Below are 26,518 nucleotides of genomic sequence, written 5' to 3'. Positions count from 1 at the left end.
AGTCATTAGTGACTATGTTATAATAAATCTCAGATTATAAGCTATGTTATGAACCTAAAGTTTTTATTACAGAATGAAATCAGGTGATTCTTCTCATACCAACTCAGATCTCATTTTGACATAAGTACTTTCTATGAAACAGAGAGCTTTTATGTCCTAAAATTGAAGATGAAATGTTTTTTTCTATTTCATATGTACAGAAGACACTGATATATTAAAAAGGTATATAATTGAAGATGCAATAAAAGAAAAAATTAATTAGAATTTTATTATTATCTATAGATTTCCATATTCCCTACCCAAAATCATGGCTTCCATATTGTGTCCTAGAGGGAATACCACCAACAATTTCATTCTGAAGGCCCTGCAGCCTTTTATGAGTCACAGAATTATTAAAAAATTCTGTCCCTATTTCTACCCACGTGGCATCTATCTCACTCACTTATACCACCAAGTTGGAACTTGTTTCTAATTCCTTATCTTAAATATACTATAGTTTGTTATCACTTTGTAAATTTAATTAGTCAATTTTTGACTTGTAAATATCAAATGTCTTTATAACCATATGACTTATAAATAGAGAGTCTACAATTCGAAAAGGTTGAGTAACTAAGGTCAAATATAAGTGGCCAGAGAAGCTAGAAATACCCATCTTCAACTGTACTAAAGTGATCATAGTTTTAGAAACATGATTTTTTCAGAAGCAAATCCACTTAAAAAAAACAAAAAACAGTGACATAATTTTGCTACACTGGTAATAATAAAACTTCTTCCTGAAACTGCTACTTGAAGAATAATTCTGGTAGCTTCCTGTCTAAGAAAAAAAAAGTGCTGAAGCTCATTTAATTATTTAACCTCACAGGAGGAACTTATTATTTAGAAGGATATGTATATAAAGAATAACCTTGAAAATTAAAACCATGATTTAAAAATAATTTTAATGAACTCTAACATTAATTTTTTCTCTTCTCCTTCAACATTTCTGCCAAGTTTCTAAGAAAGACTATGTTTTTTTTTCTTAGAAGTATTTTTACCATTAGTAGAAATGGCTTCAGCTGGTGTTGATACACTTCATGTCTTTTCTTTAACATAAATGTCAAAGGTCACAGGAAGCACATATGTGTAATAAACCACCAGGTCATTTCAATTTTTTTTTTCACTTTTCCTCAGCAACCGTTTGTCACCTTTTTATCTTTTTAATTTCTTAAATACTGCAAGGCAATTGATAAGTTCTTTAAGAGGAATGTCTTCCTGGAGTCTTAGGGTTTTTAAGAAAGGCTAATTATACCTTTTAAAAGCTACAGACACCCTTAACTTGCAGTGCCCCCAAGATTTCCGCTGAAGACACAAAGCCAATTACACCAGGGACACAGCTAAAGACTCAGCCAACTGGCCCCACCCAACATGCCTGCAGTACTTCCTGTTGTGATCCCCAGATAATTTCCCCAGAAACTTCCTTCCCACCTCCTCGTATCACACAACAACCACAGTCCACCTCTGGAGTTCCTAGCTCCTGGGAGAACACCAGTAATGCCTGTCTCTTGGGTATCCTTACTGCAAGGGACAGAGAAAAGACAACCTTAAAGTTGCATCGGCAAATGTAGGAGAACTGGGACAAGGGAGAGAGTTCTCAAATAGAATCACTAAATACTGGCTTTGAAAACCTACTCGTGTGTGTGTGTGTGTGTGTGTGTGTGTGTGTGTGTGCGCGCGCGTGCGCGCACACGTGTGTACTACAAACTCTCTAAATGGCTGGATTTCTGCTTTATAGATAATAAAGGGCTTCTTCTCCCTTCTGTAACTTGAAGAAAATTTATAATATATTTGTCTCTTAACAACCATAAAAACAAGCACAGTTGCTGAAGAAATTATGACTCAAGAGAGCAAATATTTACTTTTGAACATGCGCAATTTTATATCTAATGCCAGTGCTGGGTAAAGAGAAATTTATAGTAAACCAAAAATATGTCCAAAAGCACTTATCTAGCTCCCTAAAAATCTTCAAGATTTCCTAAAAGTCTCCTGGAAGTTGCCTTTCAAATACACCTACAAAAGTTATTTTGTTGTTTAAGGTTGTTACTAACTGCTTCTTCTACCTTTGGATGTTGTAATAAAAAACACACATGCAAACACAGAAATTACAAAGAGAAGAAATTTGAATATTACCTAGATGCTATCTTAACCAAAGAAATCCTAATTCGTAATTTCACTTACACACACTCTAGAACAATTTTCTTCATTCACAATGTAAGTTAAAATGAAAACCTGAAAAACAAAGATTTACCTGCCTGTTTGTTTTTCCTGAAATAAATTTACACTAGGAATTATGTTTTCTTCACCAGAGATCACACTGACCTTCGAGTTCCTGCTGACATCAGAGGGAATCCCCTACTGAGATAAAAGCAGAATGTCCTGTCTATAATCACTAGGCTACAAAGTACTAGATATTAAGTAAAAATGATAAAACAGAGTGGTAAAAAGCACATACACAAAGCATTCTAGTTTAACACACAGCACCAGACCAAAACGAAAACAAAAACAAAAACAAAAACAAACCCGTTCAATAAATATTAGCTAGTGACGTAATTACGAATAAGCACTGAAGGAAAAGCGGAAATAAGATGTGCCATAGATTGTGAAGAAGCAGCAGATCATTTCCAGTTGGGGGAACAGGAGGAAGCTCTGAGGAGCAGAGGGATGTGAAAAACATGTGTAACGGGAGTAGGCAAAGAAGAGGCACTAAGTCCTATGGTTCATCTCCCCTTTAGTCAGAGTCATGAAAACAGTCATTTAGTCTCCTTTTCCACAGTCATGAAATTGACACACACCTATCATTCTTTTGAATTCTTGGTCTCTTTGCATATATTCTCTTTAGTCCAATCCATTCACAAACAAATGACAGGATAATCATCTAAAAATTAAATGTAATCCTAAAGATCCAGGAAGATCAAGGCTGGAATAATGGACATATAGTGCCTAATAAGGCAAGTATTTGCTTGTAATGATACTCAACATCTATCCCTGTACAACACATTCTAATCTACACATAACTGTACTTAATAAAATCACAACAGAGCCTGCTTCAAATTTTGTGTCTCCCTCTCTCTTGAAAATAAACATTAAATTAAAAAAATAATCAATAAAACCACAATACCAAATAGATACTATTACTATTACCAGAAAATTGGATAATAGGGAAATTGAAGCATATGTCAAGTAACTTGTTCAAAATCATGCAACTAGTAAATGGGAAGTCAGAATTTAAATTCAAGTAGTCGGGCTTCTGCTTAGGTGCTCTCCATAGGAGTCACACAGCACCTGAAGTATTGTGTCAACTCAGGAGGCTACTTGTGAAAATCCAAATGAATTCTGGATAAGAATAACCAGGCTCAACCTGGTAAATACAGCGCAAAAAGGTGAAATAGCTTAGGATGTTTAGTTAAGAAAAGAGAAGAATTTGTTTAAGAAAACAAGACAGGCTAACACTGAAAATACTGATTTCTGGGTATACAAGGAAGAGCTGAACAAGGTCCTAGGTCTCTAGTAGGTCATTCCAAGCCTCTTATCTTAAGGGCTACATTATGGAAGAGAAGAGAGAGTCAAGCTGGGGAATTTTCAAAGCAGATTCTGGACCCAAGCATGACAATTACAGGGAAGGAGTTTTCAGCTGTTTATTAGCAAGAACTTCCCAATCAACAGACTTGACAAAAAACAGAATTTCTCCGTACGACTCTCATCCAGGAAGTGTGAAGAGATGTTAAAGGACTGGTCATCATAGATATTATTCCATGAATTCGACTATGGTATAAAAGGTAAAGGGTAAAGCCATAATGTTCTGTGATTGAGACAGGCTAGCTGTTCACCCGGTCTGTTTCACCTTATTCCTGGAAACAGAGCTGAGATAGATTTCCCATTCTCCTTTGCAGTTACATGTGGTCATTGAGCTGAGTTCTAACCAAGGAACATTAGTATAAGTGGCATGTGCACTTCTAGGCCTGCCTCATAAAAACTGACACATGCCATCTTCCATGCTCTTTTCCCCCGATTCCACTGATAACCTTACAAATCATGTGTCACAAATAGTGCAACTGCAAGGTGGTAGGATTTCAAGACCCTGAAATGCCCCAGGGTTAACATCCCTCCCCACAGAAGCAGGAGCAGAAATAACCATTTATAGTGTCAATCCACTAAGATTTGGAGAATATGTTGTAGAACATGATTACCTTAACTAAAACAGAGGCCATCCAATTGGATTTATTTTTTCAACTAGAGTGCAAATTACTTGAAACAAAGGAATAGCTCTTATGCAGTTTTTCCATCAGCACATACAAATTAAACACTTCAGGTTCAGTAGGAATTAAAATTAAAAATATTGTAAGGACGGGAATAACAGGCACAGTAACCAACATTCTTAGGTGAACCCATAATGTGTGTATTTAAGCAGCTGATCAGCTCATTTAGGAGGAGCAGAGGATTAGAGTGTGGTGGCGATAGGAGCAGTTTAGGTAGCAAAAAATGTATATATATATATATATATATATATATACACACACACATATATATATATATATATATATATATATCAGAACAGTTTGAAATCATTTTTTTTTAATTCTGCATTGGGCTTAGTCCAATTTATGAAAGCACAGGTGGATGACATTCATTAGAAGATGTCTGTGGATATTACGAAAATCTTGGGGATCACTGAACCAACATGGAGGATGTGAGGTGTTCTTTCCAACTCCCTTACTGGATGCTTTTAGTCCACAAGAGATACTGTTTCCTCCTGAGTTACTGAGAAGTGACAGTATGATTTTTATTTTGCATTTTCATTGCTCTTTTGATGCCTCCATGCTCTGACTGAGACCTGATATACCAAAATGAAATATTGGCAGAAAGTTGTGCTCTTGGAGTTTCCCCAAACAGCACCAGAAAAGGAAGTGCCAGAAATTTCAGAAGAAAGCCTGTTTTCATGAGATTTCCTGCCTTCCTTACATCTCAACATGTCTAAAGAGCTCAGATAACCTTCAGATGAACTCTAGGTTGCTTCACTCAGTTGGAAATCAAGCTGAGCTGAGGCTTACTCATTCAACAATGGGTACAATTTAGGAGCTATAATTTTAAGAAAGTATCTCAACCAAAAGCGACACTGGATACCAAAATCCTGGGCCTCACCCTTTCTGAACGGGAGCCCGCCTTCCTGTTCTGGCACCCTGCTCCGGCCTCTCTACGAATTCAAGCAGCTTTGCTGCTCTAGTCTCAAGCCATTTCTCTGTCTCAGAGCATCTCCCAGTGCGTAGCTATGTCCTTCACTCACCACTTAGCTCTGACAATTTTTTTTCAACATCTTATTCAGAGAAAAGTCATTTTTCCATAATTTCTTTTTCAAGATTAAAAAATATAGTTTTTCTTACCCCTCTTATTAGCACTGTATCTGATTGCACTTAGAAATGCCATCTGTTAAAATCCTAGAGGAAACAAGAACACTTCTCCAGTGAGAGACCTAGCTATTTGAAATCAAAATTCTGAGGTTGGACATTTCTTTGGGCAGGATATGTATTTCCTTTATCATCTACTTCCATCTATGATATTAATGGGGCATGGCCATGTTGCTAGTTTAGATTTTCATTCTCTCTACCTCTCACTGTTCCTTTCCTAGAAGTCTTGCTTGTGGTTTTTGTTTGATTTGGGTTTCCATTCCTGGCATGCTCTTTGGTGTTCTATGGAAAAACTGTATAAAAATCATTCCGTTTCTCAACTAACAGGTTCATTTTTCTTGTTATAGCTATTTTCTTTATCACAACTAATATTCATTCTACCAAAATGTTCAGGGAGTGTACAGAACCTACTACTATCTAAAATAAGCCAAGTGTGCATCACAGACAACCCCCTACTCTAATCATAGCTAAGGATTGCCTCTTCTCGGGTAAAACGCCATAATAAGCTTACACAGTGGTATATTTTAATATTTGGTTTTACAAGAGCAGGAAAATATCAAGAATCATCAAAAAGACTAGAAGAAAAATATGCATAAAACAAACCCACCCATTTATAAAGAAGATTACAATATTCATGAAGAAAATGAAAATACTGACAAAACATTCAAAGAATCCAAATTCAAAGAACACAACAATATATACCAAGTAGCAACCTGCAATTTTCTGCCCAGAATTCCTAAACCCTTTCTTCTTTCCTTTGGCAAGACACATTTGAGATTGTAAGTACATTAAAGTCAGTAGCAAAGGATGGGTTTTAGGAGACACACCATTACACACACACACACACACACACACTACACATATATATGTATATGTATATATGTGTGTATACATACATATATATGTACATATATACATGTGTGTATATGTATACACACATATACATATATGTGTGTGTATATATGTGTGTGTGTATATATATATGTATGTGTGTGTATATATATATGTGTGTGTATATATATGTGTGTGTGTATATATATATATATATATATATATATATATATATATATATATATTCCACTGGGGATTATGCAGAAAGGAGAGCTAACTATGATTTTCCTCCTCTCCTTTCTGGTCCTTTCTTTCCTAGGTTTGTTGCAGGACCTGGCAGGGATATTAGCTTACGAAATCAAAGAAACGCCACCACATCCGTATGGGAGTAAAAGTGCATTCTTATTTGACATCTGGAATCCAATTTTCTTGTAGGAACTTGCAATAAGAATTGAACTTCCAGAACCACCCACCTCAAAGATTCCCAATCTCAAGGATTCCTGCCTTAACTGGGACAGCTGTGGGATTTGTTGGTAAGGTAGAGCGCTTCTGATAAATCCCAGGTGAGGAACAATGAGAGTTCTCCCTCACCACCCCCTTGAAGAGAAAGGCGGGAGGTGCAAAAATCACCCAGGGGGAACCGCCACCAATTCCGGTCATCCGTGCAAACCTTACCACGTATGTGCCACCGTGAAACGCCGCTGTTTGGGGATGTTGCTACTGAGAAGCATCCTCCGCAGAAGCCTGGGGGAATTTCTCGGAGAGATCACTGGAGAGACCTTGGGAGAAACGGATTTCCTTGCTGTCTTGGACTTCTCGTGCTGCAACAGGTTTTCGCGCAAGGATTTCACAAGATCCTCGTTCAGCCAGGGGTTTGGACAATGCGGATTATCCACTTCAGGTACTGTTAAGGTGTCCGGGCTTGTCGTCTGCTGAGCCATTTTTCCCGGTCAAGTTTGTACAGTTGGCAACAATCCAGGGCAACGTGGTTCCCTGGCCTCTTTCCAGTGACTGCCTCGCTCACAAGTCCGGGGAAATGTCCAGGGAAGCAGATTGGATCCAGCTGCTGTTAGATCATTCGGTCGCCTGCCTCAGTCTCTCCGTGGAGATGGAGCTGGGTGTAGAGGAGGCGAGCGCACTCCTCAGCGGAAGCCTGTTAAACGTCACCCCTCCTCTGCGGATCCCCTGCCAAAGATCACTGACGAGCTCGCAGGGCAGGGGAACATGGAGGGAAGCCACTGCGTTAGCACGGCTTTGTCAGCGCTACAAAGCAGCCTGTTAAACTATTGGAACTAATGCGCCGCAGCTGCTCCAGTGACTTCTGCTTATGTACATAAAAAGTCCTGGGGGGAGGGCTTAACCATCAGATGCCTGCTGCTCGGTTGTTTGGCTAGTCTTTCCATTTGCTTATTCCTGAATCCAAAGGAAAGAAAAACTTTGAACTTGACCTTCCTCTCCCGCAAGGGCTATTTATCTGCCTTCAGCCCATGTTCGTAAAAGAAAATTGCTAGTCCTTTGCTTTTTATAAGGGAAGAATAAACAAGCACTAGCTAGATAAGGAGGAATATTTCCCTGCTTGCTAAATACAATCTGGTGCACCTTAGAAGACAAATCCCAAGGGAATAAAATGGACTCTCTTTCTCCAATTAGAAACTAAAACAAAAGGTTTCAAAATACCACATATGGAACACATTTCAGCTTGCTGTTGTGTTGTACAACCTTGCTAATTGTGGCCCTTTCAAAGCATGGAACAACAGTATTTACATCCAAGAATGGTATTTGTTGTCTCTTTGGATTTAAACTGATGACCTTCCAGAGGGACACATTGTTTTCATAAGAGTAGCTAAAACTGATTTTCAAGTTTCCATCATTACTTATGGTATACAAAAATTTATGTAGTCAACTACATAGGAATAAAATAAATCTAGCTTTACCTAGTTATTTCCTTAATTTTCTTTCAGTCTAAGATTTTCTTTTGTGATCAACATAGCTTCAACAAACTTACTCAAAGGAGGTTTAAAATTAAGAAAGAAGAAGAAATTATTTCTTGCCTATTTAATTTGTTACTGGAAAAAAATAAAAATGTTACCACAATTCAAGCTAGTAACCAAGTAATAAAGCCTGTTAAATCCCATTATATGGACATTGGAAGTGCAAATATTAAACTGGATTGGCAGGGAACCCAAAACTCTGCATAGAGATGTGCCAGTAGTCTAGCAATGCTACAGACAGTTCAGGATTCAAAGCAAATCACTTTTCTCAGGACCTAAGAATATTTTTTCTTATTTTAAAAACACAATGATTTAAGAAGGAGTTAGGAAATACATCCAGATAAAATGGAGAATGGAGAACTTAATTGTTTTTGTTTGGTTTTTGATTTTTGGTTTCTATGATTACTAATAGGTCAATTTTTAAAGTTTCTCCTACCTTCCCTCCCTAGTTATTCCATCTTAAATTTAAATTCCTTGCCTTTAAAATGTTACAGGAAAGGATACTTAGGTTCTGTTTACAGAAACACAGGGCCTCCACCTGGTATACCTATAACAATTTAATGAGCCATACATTCGTTCCATGACTTAATCAGAAAATCTGTATGCAAATATCAAATTTTTAAAAATCGGGGTATGATTGTTCTTAAAGAATTTTCACCAGTACTAAAGATTTCATCTCTACTCAAATGGCAGACTGGTGGCATGCTTCCTTAGTTTAAACAAACTAAAGATTTCCATTTCTCCATATCTTTCAGCACTATATATACATATATGTATATATGTATAAATATGTATGTATATATATAATAAGATACTATATAATATGCATGGCATATATATTATATGGTATATGTAAGTGGTATATATATAATATACATATTATATATATATATATATATATATATATATAATATATATATATAATACTACCAAAGGAATAGCCAATTTATGTAAAGTATGTGGAAAGACTGACCATTGCATTAGGAGTTGTGCAAAACAGGTATGCAGTGCTCTCCCTCAAAGAGCTCATAAGTTAATGGATAGGACTGGTCAATAGTCAGGAGAAGAAACCAGAATACATAAATACCGATAGCATCTAGGTGCAGAAAAATGCAATGAAAAAGGTATGCATAAGTGATGAGGGAATGCTGAGATGGAGTAAAGGCTGAAGCCGGAAGGATCAAAAATTGATGGAAAGGAAGGCAAAAAAGAACTGCCTTACAGGTAAGGAACTAGAATGTGCAAATAGCCATAAAGAAGAAATAAGCAAGACTCTTTGAGGAGAAAAAAAAAAAAAAAAGCCCAGTAGTCAGTAGATGTAAAACCTATTCAAGTTTGTAGAATAAAAAATTAAGATAACTGGATAAAGTGAGGGGAAAAAAAAAGAGCAGGCAGCAAACTGACATTCCCCCTCCCTCTCCAACAGTAGAAAAATTTCCCACTATCTAAAGGCTTAGTTCCATTCATCAAACCTTTGTGGGCATTTATTTTGTGCTAGGCACGATATGAAGTGCTCTGCGATATTTCAAGATTAGCTAGATTCTGTCCACACTGTCTGGGAGTTCCTACTCTAGTGGATAAACTGCAAAAAATTTCACATGACAAAGTATAGCTCAAGTACCTAGATGAGAGCCTCGAAGCTGAGGCTACTTACTGTCTGATTTTAAGTACAGAAAAGTGATTCCCAATTACCAAATAAAGTAATCAATATGTCTAAGAATAATATAGGCCATAAAATGGGAAATTCATTGAATTCAGGAGATTCTAGGCTTCAGAATGTTCTTGCTTTCGGTAACCTTCACTTAAGAGAAGCAAATTATTTGCAAACTAGTCATCTCATAAATGGCGTGTCATGTGGATGCTCAGAGATTAGGCACTTTGTCGATGATAATAACTAAGCTAAAATGGAAGATATAATAATTTCCTATAAAAAATTTCATTGAGGGTTTTGGATAAACATGGACTAAAACTGAACTAAGACATTCTGCAAATCTCCCATTGCTTTGGTGCATCTTAAAGGACTCCAATGTAGATGCAGAATTGGCTGCCTGTTTACAGGTTCCCATTTCCTATCATTATTTGTTCAATAACCTAACATCTACAATTACCCTCCTAAATCCCTCAAAAAATATATGGTACTCATGATGCCTTTTGAAAATAAAACTAATTTTGTTTTCAGAATTCTTTGCCATTCCACCCTTCAGAAAACTTAGAAAACCCTACGGTGTTTCAAAATAATGCTTGAAAATCACTGCCTTAGGAAGTACAAATTGGAAAGTTCTGAAGATAACCAAAGGTGGGTGATGTTTGGATAAACTGGCAATTTTCTTTATAATAATGCAGAGGGTCAAGAAAACTCTTCCAACAGGAATGCTATACAGCTTGCCTCTTTTTTTTTTTTTCTTTTTAACAAAATGTCTTTCAAATTAGCTGCCAGAAACTTTTCTGAAAAACACAGTACTGCAAATGACAGCCAAATAAGGCCTCAGGTTTTAACAAGTGGAAATTTGAAAGTGGGCGAAATGTTTTGATAAAGTTACCCACGCCTAGAACAGCAGATAACATCTCTTAATTTCATAAAGATTTTCCAAAATACCTTTTTGTGAATTTTCAAAATTTGTTTTTTTAGATGATTCAGATTTCTTGATAACATTCACTTAACTAATTATTCACAGGCAGCAAAACAAATAAGAAACAAGATGTGTACGGGCTCTGGAACAAGGTTTGAAAAATGTGCCCCTGTGTAGGTAAGATACACATAAGGCTGGATTTCCCACAACTGAAAGGGAGCTGTGCTGCAGCTTATTCAAAAGGATGGATAAAGTAAAATGATTTACACATGACTACAGAATGCAACATATGCTTCTCCCAACTATATACTTTTATTTTATTCTGTTTTATTTTTGAGAAAGGGAGAGTGTGAGTGGGGGAGGGGCAGTGAGAGAGAGGGAGAGAGAGAATCCCAAGCAGGTTCCTCACTGTCAGTGCGGGAAGCCGATGCAGGGTTTGAACTCGGGAACCCTGAGATCATGACCTGAGCCAAAATTGGATGCGTAGCCAACCCAGCCACCCAGGCGTGCCCCCACCACAAGAAGCTTGTTTTGACCCCCAGCTATGATACTGTTTTACTTTGTGGCTCAGTTCCTCATCTGTGAAATTGAATAATAGTAACAGCTATTGCATAAGAATCCTGCAAAAATTAAATATGTTAATACCCATGATATAAACTGTTGAGAAGACTGCCTGGTATAGAGTCAACACCCAATAAAAGATGCCTGCCACAAGCTGATACAAGGAACTTACAGAAATTTATACATGGTAGATATCAACTATGTGCCAGGTATCTTGCATTTCATTTCATTTAATTCCTGCAATAACTCTTAGGCTATTATTTCATTACCACTATTTTACTGATGAGGGCATAAGGAGGTTAAATAACTTGCCCAAAGTCATATAGTTCAACAGTGCAGAACTGAGATTTCTTTGTCTATGGAGTGCTGGGGCCTCTTATTTAAACTCTGCACCAAATCACCCCAATAAAGAAAGCCGATCCAGTATTTAAAATTGATGACAGATATTTTTATGAAACATAGTAAAAATCTTAGTGTGCTGAGCTCTTGGTCCAGTTAACACTAATTTCTGCCCTTGGCTCCACTCAGGACATAACCGTGGCAACCAGTGAAGCCTGCCAAGTCACGAAATTCTTACAAAGGCACGGTATTCTAGGAAGGGCAACTTGAGGGGGAATTCCTGAGTGTTTTTTCATCTATATGTCTGTACTCCTTTGATACAAAGGAGCTTTTATTAAACTCCATGGTAGTTTTCCATTTTGCAAAATACTATATTCTTAAATTATTTCACTTTAAACTTTCATTGTGATTATTTTTCATTTAGGATTTATATCATTATAAACTCTAATGATAAAATTATATCCTTATACTGAAAAGTGCATCTGGACATGGCAGAACAGGGTTTTTCAAATCATCATCATCACTAAAATTTTATTACTCTTGGGCTGATTAGCAGAGATCAAAAACAATAAAATACCTACTTGAGAGCAGCAGATACAGACAACCGCTCTAACAAAGAGAAGGAATGATAAATATCAAACTAATAATAGAAACAGTGCCTCAAGGGTTTAGAGGAGTAACATATATATCTCGACCATGTAACTTGAAGAAGCAACAGAAGATGAATTTGACATTGAAAGAAGGTACCTATGGAAGAATAATTTTAAGATAGTTTGGAGGAGGTAGATTATCATGAGGAGGCAAGAAATGTTGGATTTTAGACTGTTTCCTATGGAAAAATTAGTAAAATTTCTTTGGGATATAAGTAAATAATAGAGATATCTACATAAGATTAATTTGGTGGCAGAGTGTACTATAATTTGGAGGAATCTTGAAGGCTGTTTAGTTTAATAGTTGCATCTCAATATGAATTTGTGTAGAAATGGAAAGAAAGGGGCTAATGACCCAATATTTGTAAGGAACATTCGAGTCAATAGCAAAGTCAAAAAGAGATCAGATATTTCTTAACATAATCAATTATATTTTCCATCTAACTAAGTATGTTTCATCCAATTAATCATCAAAAGTCTGTGAATGTAAAAAGAGTATCTAGGGTTTATTGAACACAAAATATATATATATATATATATATCTGTCTTGATTTATATGAGAGCTATATTTTAAACATATAATGTGTTGGTCCCAGCTCAATTTAATAAAAAAAGATTATTTTTTTCCTAGATTAAATGTTAAGTGTGCTTTTTCCCTCTAGACCAAAACTCAATGTTAGAGATACCTCTAATGAAATAGTAAGTCAGTATTTCATTTAAAAGAAAAAATATTTTATAGGACACAATTTATAGTAGCAACATTAGCACAGCACGTTTACTTTATTTCTGAGAAAACAGTTGCACTACAATTTAGGGAACACTCTTTCATTCACTTATAAAACCTTCCAGTTCTGGAATAGAATTACTCCTGATTAGTATGCTAAAATGATACACTAGAATGCCCTCTCTAAATATTAGCCAAACTTCAATAAAAACCATAGGTTTTAACGGCTACTAAAATTTTAACATATTGTAACATTCTCTGTTTCTGGGTCTTCTTTCTGTGGTTGGAAGAGCCAAGCACTTTGCCTTCATCTTGCTGACAAAAATCTCCTACATCCCACTATATGTGTAGTAGACCATCCCCTACCATAATGAATGACTGAAAAAGTCACTAGCTATAAGTGCAAAACAAAGATGCCCTAGGCATAAACCCTTAGCATCATTACCTAATTTGGCCATCACAATCATTCCAATGAGGTAGGTACTATTACCTCATTTTCAAGTTGAGAAAACTGAGGCATGGAAGTTAACCAACTTCCCTAGGGTCATACACACCCTGTAGGTAACAGAGTTTGAATGTTAAACCAAAGAGCCCTAGGCCAGTGTCTCTGTTTGTAATCACTACACTATACTGCCTTTGGATTTATAAAATAAAGTCAAATAAATTAATAAAGGTACTCTTAGCAAAATGAATTCATATAACTTAATGCAAATCTAATCACACTACAAAATACCTATTTCAACATATTGAAGAAAAAATATCTCAAAAAACTAACCAATGCCCATTAGCAATGATACTTTTGAGGCTCCGATAGATATTTCTTCATAAACAAAACATACCCAAACTCCCCAAAATTGTTCATTGTATCAGACCTTCAGAGTCTTTTGCTGTTTTTGTCCACATAAACACACATGCTAATGAACAAAACTCAACATGTATCCTAAATTCAGAGTAATATCATACAGTAGTAGTCTATTCAAAACTTCGACACCAAGGAGCACAAATTCCTCATCTCTTTGGCAGTCTCTATACACATCCACCACTAGCCCCAGGATAAGGATTTTTAGTCTTTTTTAAATTAGCATAATATGACAGGAAACTTCCCTCTAGCCCTGACACATAACATCTGTTTCAGTCATTTTGTTTTTCGGACATGGTTTTTATGAGACAAAATAGTGTATTTCACTGAAAGTGTCCATAATTCAGGGGTTTATAATTGTGGCTGGCAATTTGCTTTCTAAAGTTTAACATATTTAGCCAATGAATCCTCACAAGCAAATCGTATTTTTAGTGTGATACTTTTCATATCTAACTGTAAAGAACCTTCTCCAACCTAGTCATTTATGGGGCATGTTTTACAGAAGGCATCACAGAAACTGTAGTTTTACTCCCAATTCTGTAATTAACTAGGTAAGTTAACTTGAACAAGTTTATTCAGTTTCTCTGAAACTCAGTTTTCTGTTTACAAGTCCTATAACTTTCCTAAGGTGTTATAACCTAAAAAAAAAAGAAAAAAGAAAAAGAAAAATCAGAGGCTGTCTTTGATTACAAGTTTCAGCTGCCATTTAAGAAAAATCATTATCCCAAGTGCATCCTGAGGAAATACGGTCTCATCTATTTGCATGTAGTGATAGTACGTTCCACAGTAATGCTTTAAAAAGAGAAACAGAAAAGATATATTCAGTGTTTCAGAAAATAAGAGGGTGCTGCACTAACCAGGTGCCTTGCTAATATTTTTATGGCCCTGAAACTTGTGAAAATTCCTTCCCGAACGAGGTAACAAAATTTATTCTGACATCTGAGTCACAGCTTGAGAGACAGAGTGGGAGAGGAATGCCTAAGTTAATTTAATATTTGGAATCAAAGCACTGTTTTACTTCTAACATAATGAAACTACAGAACGACATATATTCACTATTACATAAGTCAGATTTTCTAACATTTCAGGACCTATCTTATTATTTAATAAAAGAGAAACCTCTGCACTCATCTTCCACAAAGTGTATCTCACCAGACTAATTTTACTCAATTTTAATGAGCACTGAATGGGGGAGAAAGCTTTTTGCGATTAAAAAAAAGGGGAAGGGGCTACATTGAATATAATTAAACAGGTTTCCTTACAATAAGATCTCTTAGTATTTTAATATGCTAATATGATTTATGAAAGCCAACTTGGTTGGCTCTGAATTCACCTGCATCTTCCAGCATGTCCAGAGATGGGTATTATCAGAATCCTTACCTTGGCTTACTACAAACCTGTCTTTGAACACAGCTGATAGATAATGTTAACCTCCCCAGGTTTCTGATATGCTTTTCTTTTCTTCTTCTGAACTGCAGTGGAACAGAATGCTCACAGCAAAACCAGGAACAGTCCAGGTACTGCCTGGTACCAGCCTCTATTGGACTTACAGTTATTGTTATGCTCCTGCTCTGAGCCCGAGGCTAAGTCCACCCTCCTCTTTAACCAGTGTACCTCCTCTTGTAAAAGCCTTAACTTTAGCAGAGGCTGTGAAATAACTGGACTGTGAGTCTAAATGCCAACTCTGTTGATAGCATGATAGTAAGAAGGCTGTGAGCAGGCTAAGGAGTCAAAGAAATCCTCATCTAGAAGCCACTGTTGGTGAGAAGGTGCACAAAAGCAACACAAGGCCAAACAAGTGCATTTCAAGATTTAAATTACTTAAGAATCACTTGGAGACCACACCAAACAGAGATTGATTCAGTAGGCCTGGAGTGGGGCTCGAAAGTTTGGATTTCCAAAGCTCCCACGTGATGGTAATACTGGTCCATGGTGCCCTTCTTAAATCTCCAGGGATTAGAATAAGTAGCAATTGATAGCAATTGAAATCTATCTAGCAAATGAAAGCAATTAACTTGTACCCAGGTGATGCCATTTCAAATTTATATCCAGCCATTGGTGTAGTGTTTAAATTTGTTGCTGATTTTTTTCAAGGAAGAGATTTTTATTTTATATTTTAAGTAAAATCTACCCCCAACATGAGACTCAAACTCATGACCCCAAGATCGAGTCACATGTACTCTTGACTGAGTACAGCCAGGTGCCCCTGTTGCTGATATTTTAATAAATAATGGATTTTTTAAAGTGAGCATTATTGGGATGCCTGAGTGGCTCAGTCAGTTAAGCGTCTGGCTATGGCTCAGGTCATGATCACGATTCGTGAGTTCGAGCCCCTCATCTGGCTCTGTGATGACAGCTCGGAGCCTGGGGCCTGCTTCGGATTCTGTGTCTCATTCTCTCTCTGCCCTTCCCCCACTTGCACTCTATCTCTCAAAAATAAATAAAAATGTGAAAAACAATTTTTTTCTAAGTAAGCATTATTACATAACAGTACCATAAACTATTTTTTCAAATGAGCACAACACTATAAAAGATTCAATTCTAAAAGTAAATATTAGATCCGCATTTTTAAGGTGAGACAAAAAAAAAAAAAAAGAAGTTGAAAAACACACTCCTGCAAGTATGGTGTAATTCTTTGCCTGTTTCTACATTACTAATTGAAATTAAAAGACAAACCTTATCTAAGACTTATAGATGACTTTCTGGATTCAATTTAATTAATTTGAAAGCATTTAACTGGATCAATACTATGTGTTAAGTTCTATGGACATAATGGAGATGCTGATCATTGTGTATCTGAGGACACCAGATTCATTCTTTTCTGTGTTCACAGTTAGCTGAAGCTTTCAGTCAAGTCTCCTGTGTGTATAGCATTGACAAGGACTCTCATACTCAAGATTTACCACCACACTACTGACCTCTCTATCATCTAAAATCTTAATCAGGAAAGTGTGCTTCCATCAACCCAATACTCCTAATCCTCCAGTAAGTCTATGTATAACTGTATAAGCGAGTATATGCTTTTTTTCCAGTGCTTTCAAAGAAGTTATTCTGACCGGGAAGTGCTCGAATGATGGCTAAATTATGAAGAACAATATGAGTTTTTTCCCCAAAATTATTATTTTTCAGCCCTAATAAAATAACTATGACTACTTACTACACTAATATATAAATACATATTCTAACTAGTTTAAGAACCACCACTTATATTCTGTAATTATGTAAGCACTGCATAAAGTCAGCCAGTAATTATTTAATCAGTTACAAAGGAAAAATAATGCATGACAAAGAAATCCTCCTGCTGTGCCCACGGTGAAGACTCTTAAACCTGAGCAGTGGTTGCCTTGTGATCCTTGTATTTTAAATGCCTGAAATATAGTGTGCCCAAAAGACATGTGTTAAAGGAAGGGAAGAAGGGAGCCAATGGTTTGTACACCTTGTTTTAATATTTGTTGTGCATTTTAGATAGTTAGACTAAAAGGACTGTGTGTCCAAATCAATTTACACTGATCTACCCATTAAACATTCAAAATGTTTTAGAAATAGCATTATGAGGCATGTCTGCAATTTTACAAATGCATTACTTTTATAAATTATCCATGTAATATACAATCTATTCTCATTGCAAAAATTGTCAAAATTACCCAAAAATCTAGAGGTCCTATAGACCACCATCCCCAAACTTGGCCCTCCTCACAGGAAACCCTGTGATCAATTGTGTCTCTCTTTCCAGACTCTCTTGTCCATTATAGGAACCACTAGGCCCATGTGGCTATTCAGTACTTGAAATGTGGCTAATGCAATTGAAGAAGAGAATTTTTATTTTTTACATTTTTACTCATTTAAATATAAATAGGCTTTTGTGCCTAGTGGCTACAATACTAGACAGCAAAATTCTAGATCTCCATGTGATGTCATGAAAGTTATGTGCCTAGAGGAACATATACTTCTGTTTTCTGAGGCTTTTGTTTTTAAACACAGTGTCATACTTAATGATCATTCTGATCATTCAGCAACTTGTTTTCATTCAACAAAGATCTCCCTTGTTATCTTTAGCTGAGACACAGTATTACACAGAATGGTCATTTCTCAGTTCTGTTAGCCATGTCCCTATTGATGAGCCTTCAGGTGTCCAGATGTTCACTGTTAGGTACAAACAACAGCCTTACAACCTCCTCACTGGGCACACATCCCAAGAATTTTTTTTTACAATAGATACACAGAAGCAGGATTCTTAAATGATAAGGTATAAGCATTTTTCATTTTAATTTCTTTTTCAACGTTTATTCATTTTTGGGACAGAGAGAGACAGAGCATGAACGGGGGAGGGGCAGAGAGAGAGGGAGACACAGAATCGGAAACAGGCTCCAGGCTCTGAGCCATCAGCCCAGAGCCCGACGCGGGGCTCGACCTCACGGACCGCGAGATCGTGACCTAGCTGAAGTCGGACGCTCAACCGACTGCGCCACCCAGGCTCCCCAGAATTTTTCATTTTAATAGAAACTGCCAAATTGTTCTTCAAAGTGGCTGATTCAATTTACACTCCCACCAACAGTGTTTGAGTTCCCACATTTTTTTCTCAAACAGCCTTCTACTGCCATCAATTTCCCTGCACTAGCTGTCAAAGTCTTTTTTTTTTCCTCCCTCAAGAATATCTTTTATTTTTGTAGGGTGGAAGAAATTAAGCAGTGCATCAGTGGCTACCATTAAAATTCACAGAACTGGGAAAATATATTTCACTTTACTTCCAAGTCAGTGTTCAATTTTTGCTCTTTAACAATTTTAGTTGACCAAGCATTTCCCTGGAGTGCCTCTAATATGACAATATCTACACATTATGGAGGGCTTTTTCAAAGGAAAAAGCATTAACTTTCTTTTTTCAGTAATGTTCTGGCACTACTCAGTGAAATACGTTTTAAATTGCTTTTCCTGTAATAAAGATAGATTGTGTTGAGAATTTATCCTTCTTGCCTAGTCCCTGTTTTATACATCAGCATAGAATTTTCCAATGCATGACCAAGACTCTATACTGCATCATGGCATTTTTTTTCCTGAGCAAAATTAATGGTCTAGTTAAGGACCATTGTCAATTCACTGGATCCTGGTCTGACAATAGTATCAGTGCAGCAACCTCAGATAAACATTTTTGTGTGACTGAAAGAGCCCTTGACTAGGAGTCCAGTTCTCAGTCTACTACTACCTGTTCTAAGGTCTGAGGCAAGTCCTCTACTCTCTAGGTCTCGATTTCCTTAACTGAATTTGATGGTGATGAAACAGATGACCACAGTGGTCCCCTTCACTGGTGAAATGTACTGCTCCTAAGAACACATCACCCCTAATATTTACAGGTAAATATTACTTGTAAAAATTACGGTAGTTGCTGAAAAAACAGGAAGAAGTCATCAGGAGTGGTTTTATGTAAAATCAGTAAACACTTATTAATATGTGAGGCCAAGTACATGTGCTGTGTAAGCGCACATAATATTTATGCTTTTCTACCTATCTGGAATGTTCATTGCAATCCCATCCTACTCATTCTCCAAAAGTATTGGCCACCTGCTTAGGAAAGATCTGGGAATCATAAGAGACAACTTGCAGAAATGTTTTAAAGCCTTATACAGAACAGAAGATTTATAAAAATTAGAGGTTTTCATTCTAATCCCTGGCAAACTCTTGAATAAATTATTCAAGCAATTAACCACGAACCTTCTATGATGTAGGCAACAATATACAGGATTCAAATTAGGTTATTTAAAATTTGTATCATTTCCTTTCTGGAGACAGCGACTGTGCTAATAGATAATGGAATGAGTATCTTGTGTCATATTTTACCTGGTTTTCATAACATTTGACAAGATCTTTCAGATTATACTTGCGGGCACAAGGGAGCCAAGTGGGCTAGATGGATGGATAAGTGGTTCATAAAAACTTGGGCAATTGTCCTCAAAAAATGTGGAGTAACAGTGTCCACATAATCCCAAAAGGCAGTCACTACCAACATATGCAGAGTTATAAGCATTTTAAGATACAGACTTTACGATATGTATTTAATGTTTACCATATCTGACTCTAACACAAAACTGGCAGGATGGCTAAAGTGGTAGGTTAGTAGTTTCCCAAACCAAACTGATCATTACAATTTTCTAGGGGAAATGTTAAAACAGAACTCAGAACCCCACAAATACTGAATTAGAGCCAGCAGAGTGAGGTCCAGGAAACCTTTTCTAGCGAGTCTCATGATCAGTCACAATTGAAAGCCACAGTCCTAGATGATAAAATCAAACCCCAAGAACAAATCTGCTTTAAAAGGTAAATATTTTTTTAAAAGAAAATAAAAAAGAAAATCTTCAGAGCATAGAAGAGCAGATCAGATTTAACAGCATTAAAATGAATTTAGAAAAATGCAAAATCCCGTAGCTCAAATGAAATGTTAACAGCAATTCAGATTTATGGCTATTAATCTTATAGCTCTAACAGAATCAATGGAAAGAGATAACAGAAGCAACAGAAAACAGTAATGTCATCAAAAGCTGCATTTGCAGAAGCAGATTATGTAGAGTGCAATGGTCAGGGCTGTAGCATGTGGATTTGTGGCATATGCATGGGCAGTGCCCAATCCCAGAGGGAGACATTCACAAATTCCCATGTAAGTGGTAAGATCATACTGCGTTCTGACCAAACTGGGAAATTGTTGTCAATCTTGGGGGCCACTTTTTAAATGAATGTTTACTTTTTTGATAACATATACCCTAAATTTACATTAAATACAAAAATGATAAATGTACACCTTGATTTTTTAATGTGGACATACATATGTAGGTAACATCCAAATAAAGATATAGAATATGTTTTTCTCAGTCAATACTCCTCCCAGAGGTAACCACTATTTTGATCTCTCACCATAAATTTGTTTTGCCTGTTCCTGAACATCATACAAACAGAAACAGATAGTATATACTATTTTGCATCTGGATTCTTTCATTTAACCTAATGACTGAGAAAATATTCTCACCTTGTCTGTAACATTAATCTCTTTCATTGCTCTGAAGTATGCCCCTGTTTGAATACACTGCAATTTGTGTATCCTTTCTACCAGTGATGGACATTTAATATGTTTCCAATTTGCACGGTTATGAATCAAGCTGGAATGAATATTCTTGCTTATATATTTTATTGGACATAAGCCCTCATTTTGTTGAGTATATGCCCAGGGGTGGATAGATGCATCATAGGCAAGTATATGTTTAGCCTACAGTAGATAATGCCAAATAGTTTCCAAGGTGATCTTTCCAATTTAAACTCCTATCAGCACTGTGTGAGAAGAGATACTCCATATCCTTGCCCACACTTGGTATTTTCAGTGCTTTTAATTTTAGCCACTGTGATGAAGGTATAGTAATATCTTATTATGATTTTAACTGCATTTTGCAAGTGAATAATGATGATGACTATTTTTCCATATGGGTTGGCAGTGGCATTGTAAATGTTTAACAACAACCTTCTGGGGAAAAATAGACACGTAAAATCTATTATAAATTTTACTATACCAAGTATATGTAACACATAATTTACAAACAATAAAAACTACACAATAGCCTTTAATTTTGAATTCTATAAAGCCAATTGATTCCCACAGAATGCATTCATTGGTTTTTTGCTGAACTCTTGTATATGTAACCAAACTGAGGTTGCAATTGACAAGAGTGTAGTTCTTACATGACTGTGGGTTGATAATTTGGTTTACATTAACAAGTAAGACAAAAGTGAAGCAACAAAGACATATATTTGATTTCACTCATTTGTCAGTGACTAGGGTCAATTCTTTGCTGCATCAGATCACGGTTTTAAAATTCCATAGGAAAGTTCCCTCACTTTTTTGTGTGTTCTAATACAATGGCTGCAAACATAGCACACTTAATTTTAATCTGTATTATTAACATTTCTCTGTACTACTTTCTTAAGTCTAGACTGTCAGCAAAACAATCAACCCCTGATTTGTAGCACTTGCTGATTTCCTTGATATAAATACCTTCATAGTCAATTTCAGGTGACCAACATGACATCACTGAACAGAGTTGGGAAGAGAAGTACAGTAACTCACTAATATGTGCTGTTTCCATCATACAGATACAGCAGACGAATAGGCTTAAGAGCACAGATAATAATAAAATGTAGTAAAATAAATAGGAGTGATAACTTCTGAGTATGTATTACCTGTTTTTGATATAATTTATGTATTTATCTTTTTAATTTTTTTAAATGTTTATTTATTTTTGACAGAGAGAGAGGGGGAGACAGAGCACAAGTGGGGGAGGAGCAGAGAGAGAGAGGGAAACACAGAATCTGAAGCAGGCTCCAGGCTCCAAGCTGTCAGCACAGAGCCTGACGCAGGGCTTGAACTCACAAACTGCAAGATCATGACCTGAGCCGAAGTCGGACGCTTAACCAACTGAGCCACCCAGGAACCCCAGATATAATTTACTTTATTGGAAGTTTATGTAGGTTAATTTTAAACAATGATGTATGTAACAATTAGCTCACCAAATTTATGAATATTTAAAAATTAGTGCTTATGAGCCAGTATAGGCAGACCCTGGAATGCTAATGTTGTATATCCTTTCATTTGAAATGCCTGTTTATTTGTGATTTTTCTAAATTTGGGTTGTACCGTTGATTTGTAAAGTTCTCTATAATGTTGAGATATGAGGCCTTTATCAGATATATATTTCTAATATCATTCTTAAGCCTAAGTCCCACTTTTTAAGAGAGAACTTGACAAACCCAGTATTTTGTTTGCTTAAACAAGCCATGAAAGGGGATACAAACATCTACAGATTATTATGAGCCTCTGCATTCAAGCCATATACGAGATATGGGAAACCTTTAGAGAAGGTTCATCATTAATTTATGGCATGTTTCAATATTTCACAAGCACATAAATGACCTACTGTAGTGATCACCAGCTATCCCACCCAGAGCTGGAACACCTACAAGTACAGAATCATATTGTCTTCAGATTGTAGAGGAATTCAAAGACCCACTATTGCTTTGTCCCTTCCACCTCACCATTCTATGTTGGATATGTACCCCAATTAGCATCCTCTCCATCAAAGCGCTACAATCTATGCATTTATTTAAGAAATGGTAAAGTATAAGCAATTTTATTCTAATAATCCTTGAGGCGTTTGTGACAATGTATTTAGAGATATGTGGTAATTAAAACCAAAAAGAAAAGACAATGAATTTAAATTCAACTTATGTGATGTAAGGTGATGCCCCAACATCTCCTTTTTGTTCCATGGGTTTATACTGGGCCCCTGAACACCATGCAAGTCTTCTAATTCTTTGGGTGTTTCCCTAGTCCTACTTTTCTTCCTTCCCCAACTTTGCTTTGTTTTACTGTCTTTTCTAAACTATGTTAACACCTAGATGACAATACAAATGTGTTAATGCATAACCCCGTCCAAAGGAATACAATTCATACTAACCAGGAGCTGCTAGAAACAATGCCCAAACCCATTTAATAAACTATAATGAGGAGAAACTCAGACACCAGAGTGAGCCTAATTTTGGTAAAATTCAATCTACACAATGGTGGCTCTCAAACGTAACTGCATCTGGAGAGTTTTAGAAATTTCAGGGTCCATGCCGTGTCCCAAACCAAATAAATGAGATTCTCTGAGGGTGGGACCCAGCGTCAGCATTTCTTAAAAGTGGAGGTGATTTCAATGTGCTGCCAAGTTTGAGAATAACCCCAGGTTGAGAAATATCAGTATAAAACAGAACCTGCATCTGTAAATTAAGGTCATTCATTCCTCCCTGTCCTAAGTAAAAGAACACATCTGTGTTCCACCTCTGTGATGAAGCACTACCTACTAATCAGAGATATCCTAGATCATCTTTTTCTTCCCTGGGCTACATAATCTTAGCTCTTATGTCTTAAGTTTTCCTTGTTCAGGCTCCTATACCAGTTTTCAATTCACTGTCATGTTCTAACATAAAAATCCATTTTTTATGAAAGCACAGATATAAATTTCTGACTAAATTGGAGCGAGTTGTAATTCATATATATGTATTTACAAAATACATTTTAATATGTGGCCACATTTAATTGGCCTGGAAGCATTTAAAACTTTTTCTTGGTATTCCATGTTATAAATCAAAAAGTGCCAAACAACTCATTTGAGCTCACAAAGGAGCTAACCTAGGACTGAAACAGAATTTATCCACCTCAGAGATCAGTAACAGCAAATCAGGGAAGAAAATAGGATTTCCCACCAACAACTCACAACTCTCTGGGAGAACAAGGAAGTGCATGTCTATGATGCCCAGCAGCAACTTCCAAAATTAAAAAATTTACAACACTTTGAAAAGGGATTGTGCTTTAACATTTACACTTGTAAATCAAAGTCTTGGATTCAGAACCAAAGATTAAAGTCAGTACAAATGATATTCTAAATGTGCAGAAGGAGGCTCCAAATCCTCTTAGTTCTTTCTGACTAAAAGAAAAGTAGAGAGTAAAAAGTAAAGAGTAAAAGTCTACAGGTCCTGACAGGGATATAACAAAAGGCATGGCACAGAATGGGTTGAAACATGCATTTCTAAAATATGTAGGGTAGTAAACCAGGTGTCACCTTTTTCATTTGTTAGGCTAATTAGTTTCATTTATTAGACTAATTAATATCTTATGACATATTTGGGTTATTATTAATATGGTAACTAAGCAGTATTTGGGGGGAGTCTGTTTCAAGAACAAATATTTTACCATCTTAATCACTGAAAGTTTAAACAATACACCAATTCTATTTTTCTAGCACTAAATTAATGTTTTAAACTAAACCTACTTTGAAACAGACACCACATTTTGAAAAACTTTATTAAGCACAAAGACATTCTGGTCTTAAACACTGGCATGATATTTTCAGTTTGCAATACCAGGTGTAAATACACAAGTTTGTAACTAAAGCCCATTCTCTCATTTCATAAGCACAAAAGGAAGTGCATCTGAGAACCTAGGGTTCAGGAGATGGAAAGACTGCTTATAATTTCACTATTCAAATATATTTAGTTTTCATTTGTGATGACAGCAAATTTCTCCTACTGAAAACTCCTACTAGAAAAATATTCCTAACAATGAGCACTTCATTCACTAATTCACTCATTCATTCATTCAGCAAGCATTTATTGAGTACCTACTAATTTCCAGGTTGGGATTATGTGTGAATGGACGGGATCACTGACCTCGCCTAGTCTCTAGAAGGGAATCTGACTCAGTATGTTTAGGCCATGGATGGCGAGCTACTGAAATGCCCTTTCACTTTCTTGGTGTTTTTTTTTTTTTTTTTTTAAGAGAATGAGAAGGAGGAAATTGCTTCTGTTGTCCGTGCTCAGTAGATAGACAGGTAGTTGTTTTAAGAACCAGCTTTAAGCCTACCTGGGTGGCTCAGTCAGTTAAGTGTCTGGCTCTTGACTTAGGCTCAGGTCATGATCTCAAAGTTTGTGAGTTCAAGCCCCACAGTGGGCTGTGCGCTGCTGGCACAGAGCCTCCTTGGGATTCTTTTGCTCTCCTTCTCATTCTGCCCATCCCCCACTCATGTGCTGTTTCTCTCTCTCTCAAAATAAATAAATACACTTTAAAAAATTTTAAAAAAAAGAACCAGCTTTAGACACAATAGTTTGTAACAGCATTTATGGGAAAATTGTCAACATAACTAACCTGTACACGTGTTTTCTTCTTAAAATTTGATGTGGAATTTCCGATGAAGGTTTTTTGGGGGTTTTTTTTGTTTGTTTGTTTGTTTGTTTGTTTGTTTGTTTTTTAGTGTTATGTACTTAATAAAGGGTAGTGCCACATTTTTGCAGTTTATATTCTAGCCTTCTGCTCTGTGGAGTAAAATGTGGGTTTGCTTGTGATGCAACTCTTGTGTTTGTTGCCAATGACAACCGCTGTTTTCTTGATTAGGTTTCATGTGGTTGGTCAGGTTATGTCATGAGAATTACATTAAGGAGAAGCACTACAGGTTTGTCGAGTGCCAGCTCTGAGCAGTAAGAATGGTGGGAGCATGGCATTGGGAGTTGGCAGTGTTTCTTTTGGCCAGAGATTAGAAATGAAGACTCCTGGCACTCTACATATGCCCTTCCTCATCAATTGGCTCCCCTCTCCACTCCCCTGGCATCTGTTTTCTAGCCTCCGGAAAAATACACATGTGGAAAGCACCATCAACCAATTCTCGTTTGCAGTTCTTCACATTTTTGTGGTTTCAAGAAACCTTGAACTGCAATCTCCTTCTGTCAGGATAGGTATCTGAGAACAACCTAAATCAACTGTAATTTTCAACAGATTCTGAACTGGGATTTGGAAAGGTAAGGTAGTTATTGAATTGAATTATAATAAATTCAGGCCTCGGTCCAACTGCTTCCAGCTCTTCTCCCTCTGCGGGTTAACAAGTGTTTCCAAAGCCGTAGGGCATTAAGAATCCTGAAGCAGCTAATTAACAGTGCTGAGCCACATCATGTGTAGCTTTTGGGTTTCAGGCAGCTGTAAAACCTCAGCTT

At 36.5% G+C, this 26,518-nt stretch overlaps 1 protein-coding gene across 8 annotated transcripts in view; it reads right to left on the bottom strand.

Annotated features, from left to right (window-relative positions):
- PDE4D (phosphodiesterase 4D) overlaps positions 1–26,518 on the bottom strand; it is a 1,431,601-nt gene that overhangs the window by 711,561 nt on the left and 693,522 nt on the right. The window contains exon 1 of one of the 8 annotated variants that reach the window (XM_040452584.1): positions 6,945–7,515. The exons of the other annotated variants lie outside the window; for them this stretch is intronic. Within the exon in view, the coding sequence (XP_040308518.1) occupies positions 6,945–7,210 (266 nt within the window). The 5' untranslated portion in view covers positions 7,211–7,515. Of the gene's footprint in view, positions 1–6,944; positions 7,516–26,518 lie in introns of those variants that run through there. 8 annotated transcript variants of the gene reach the window in all.

The sequence above is a fragment of the Herpailurus yagouaroundi genome, unplaced genomic scaffold (assembly GCF_014898765.1).
Source record: "Herpailurus yagouaroundi ecotype Mexico unplaced genomic scaffold, PumYag 29, whole genome shotgun sequence".
Taxonomy (NCBI): domain Eukaryota; kingdom Metazoa; phylum Chordata; class Mammalia; order Carnivora; family Felidae; genus Herpailurus; species Herpailurus yagouaroundi.
This window is presented reverse-complemented; position numbering and strand designations above follow the sequence as displayed.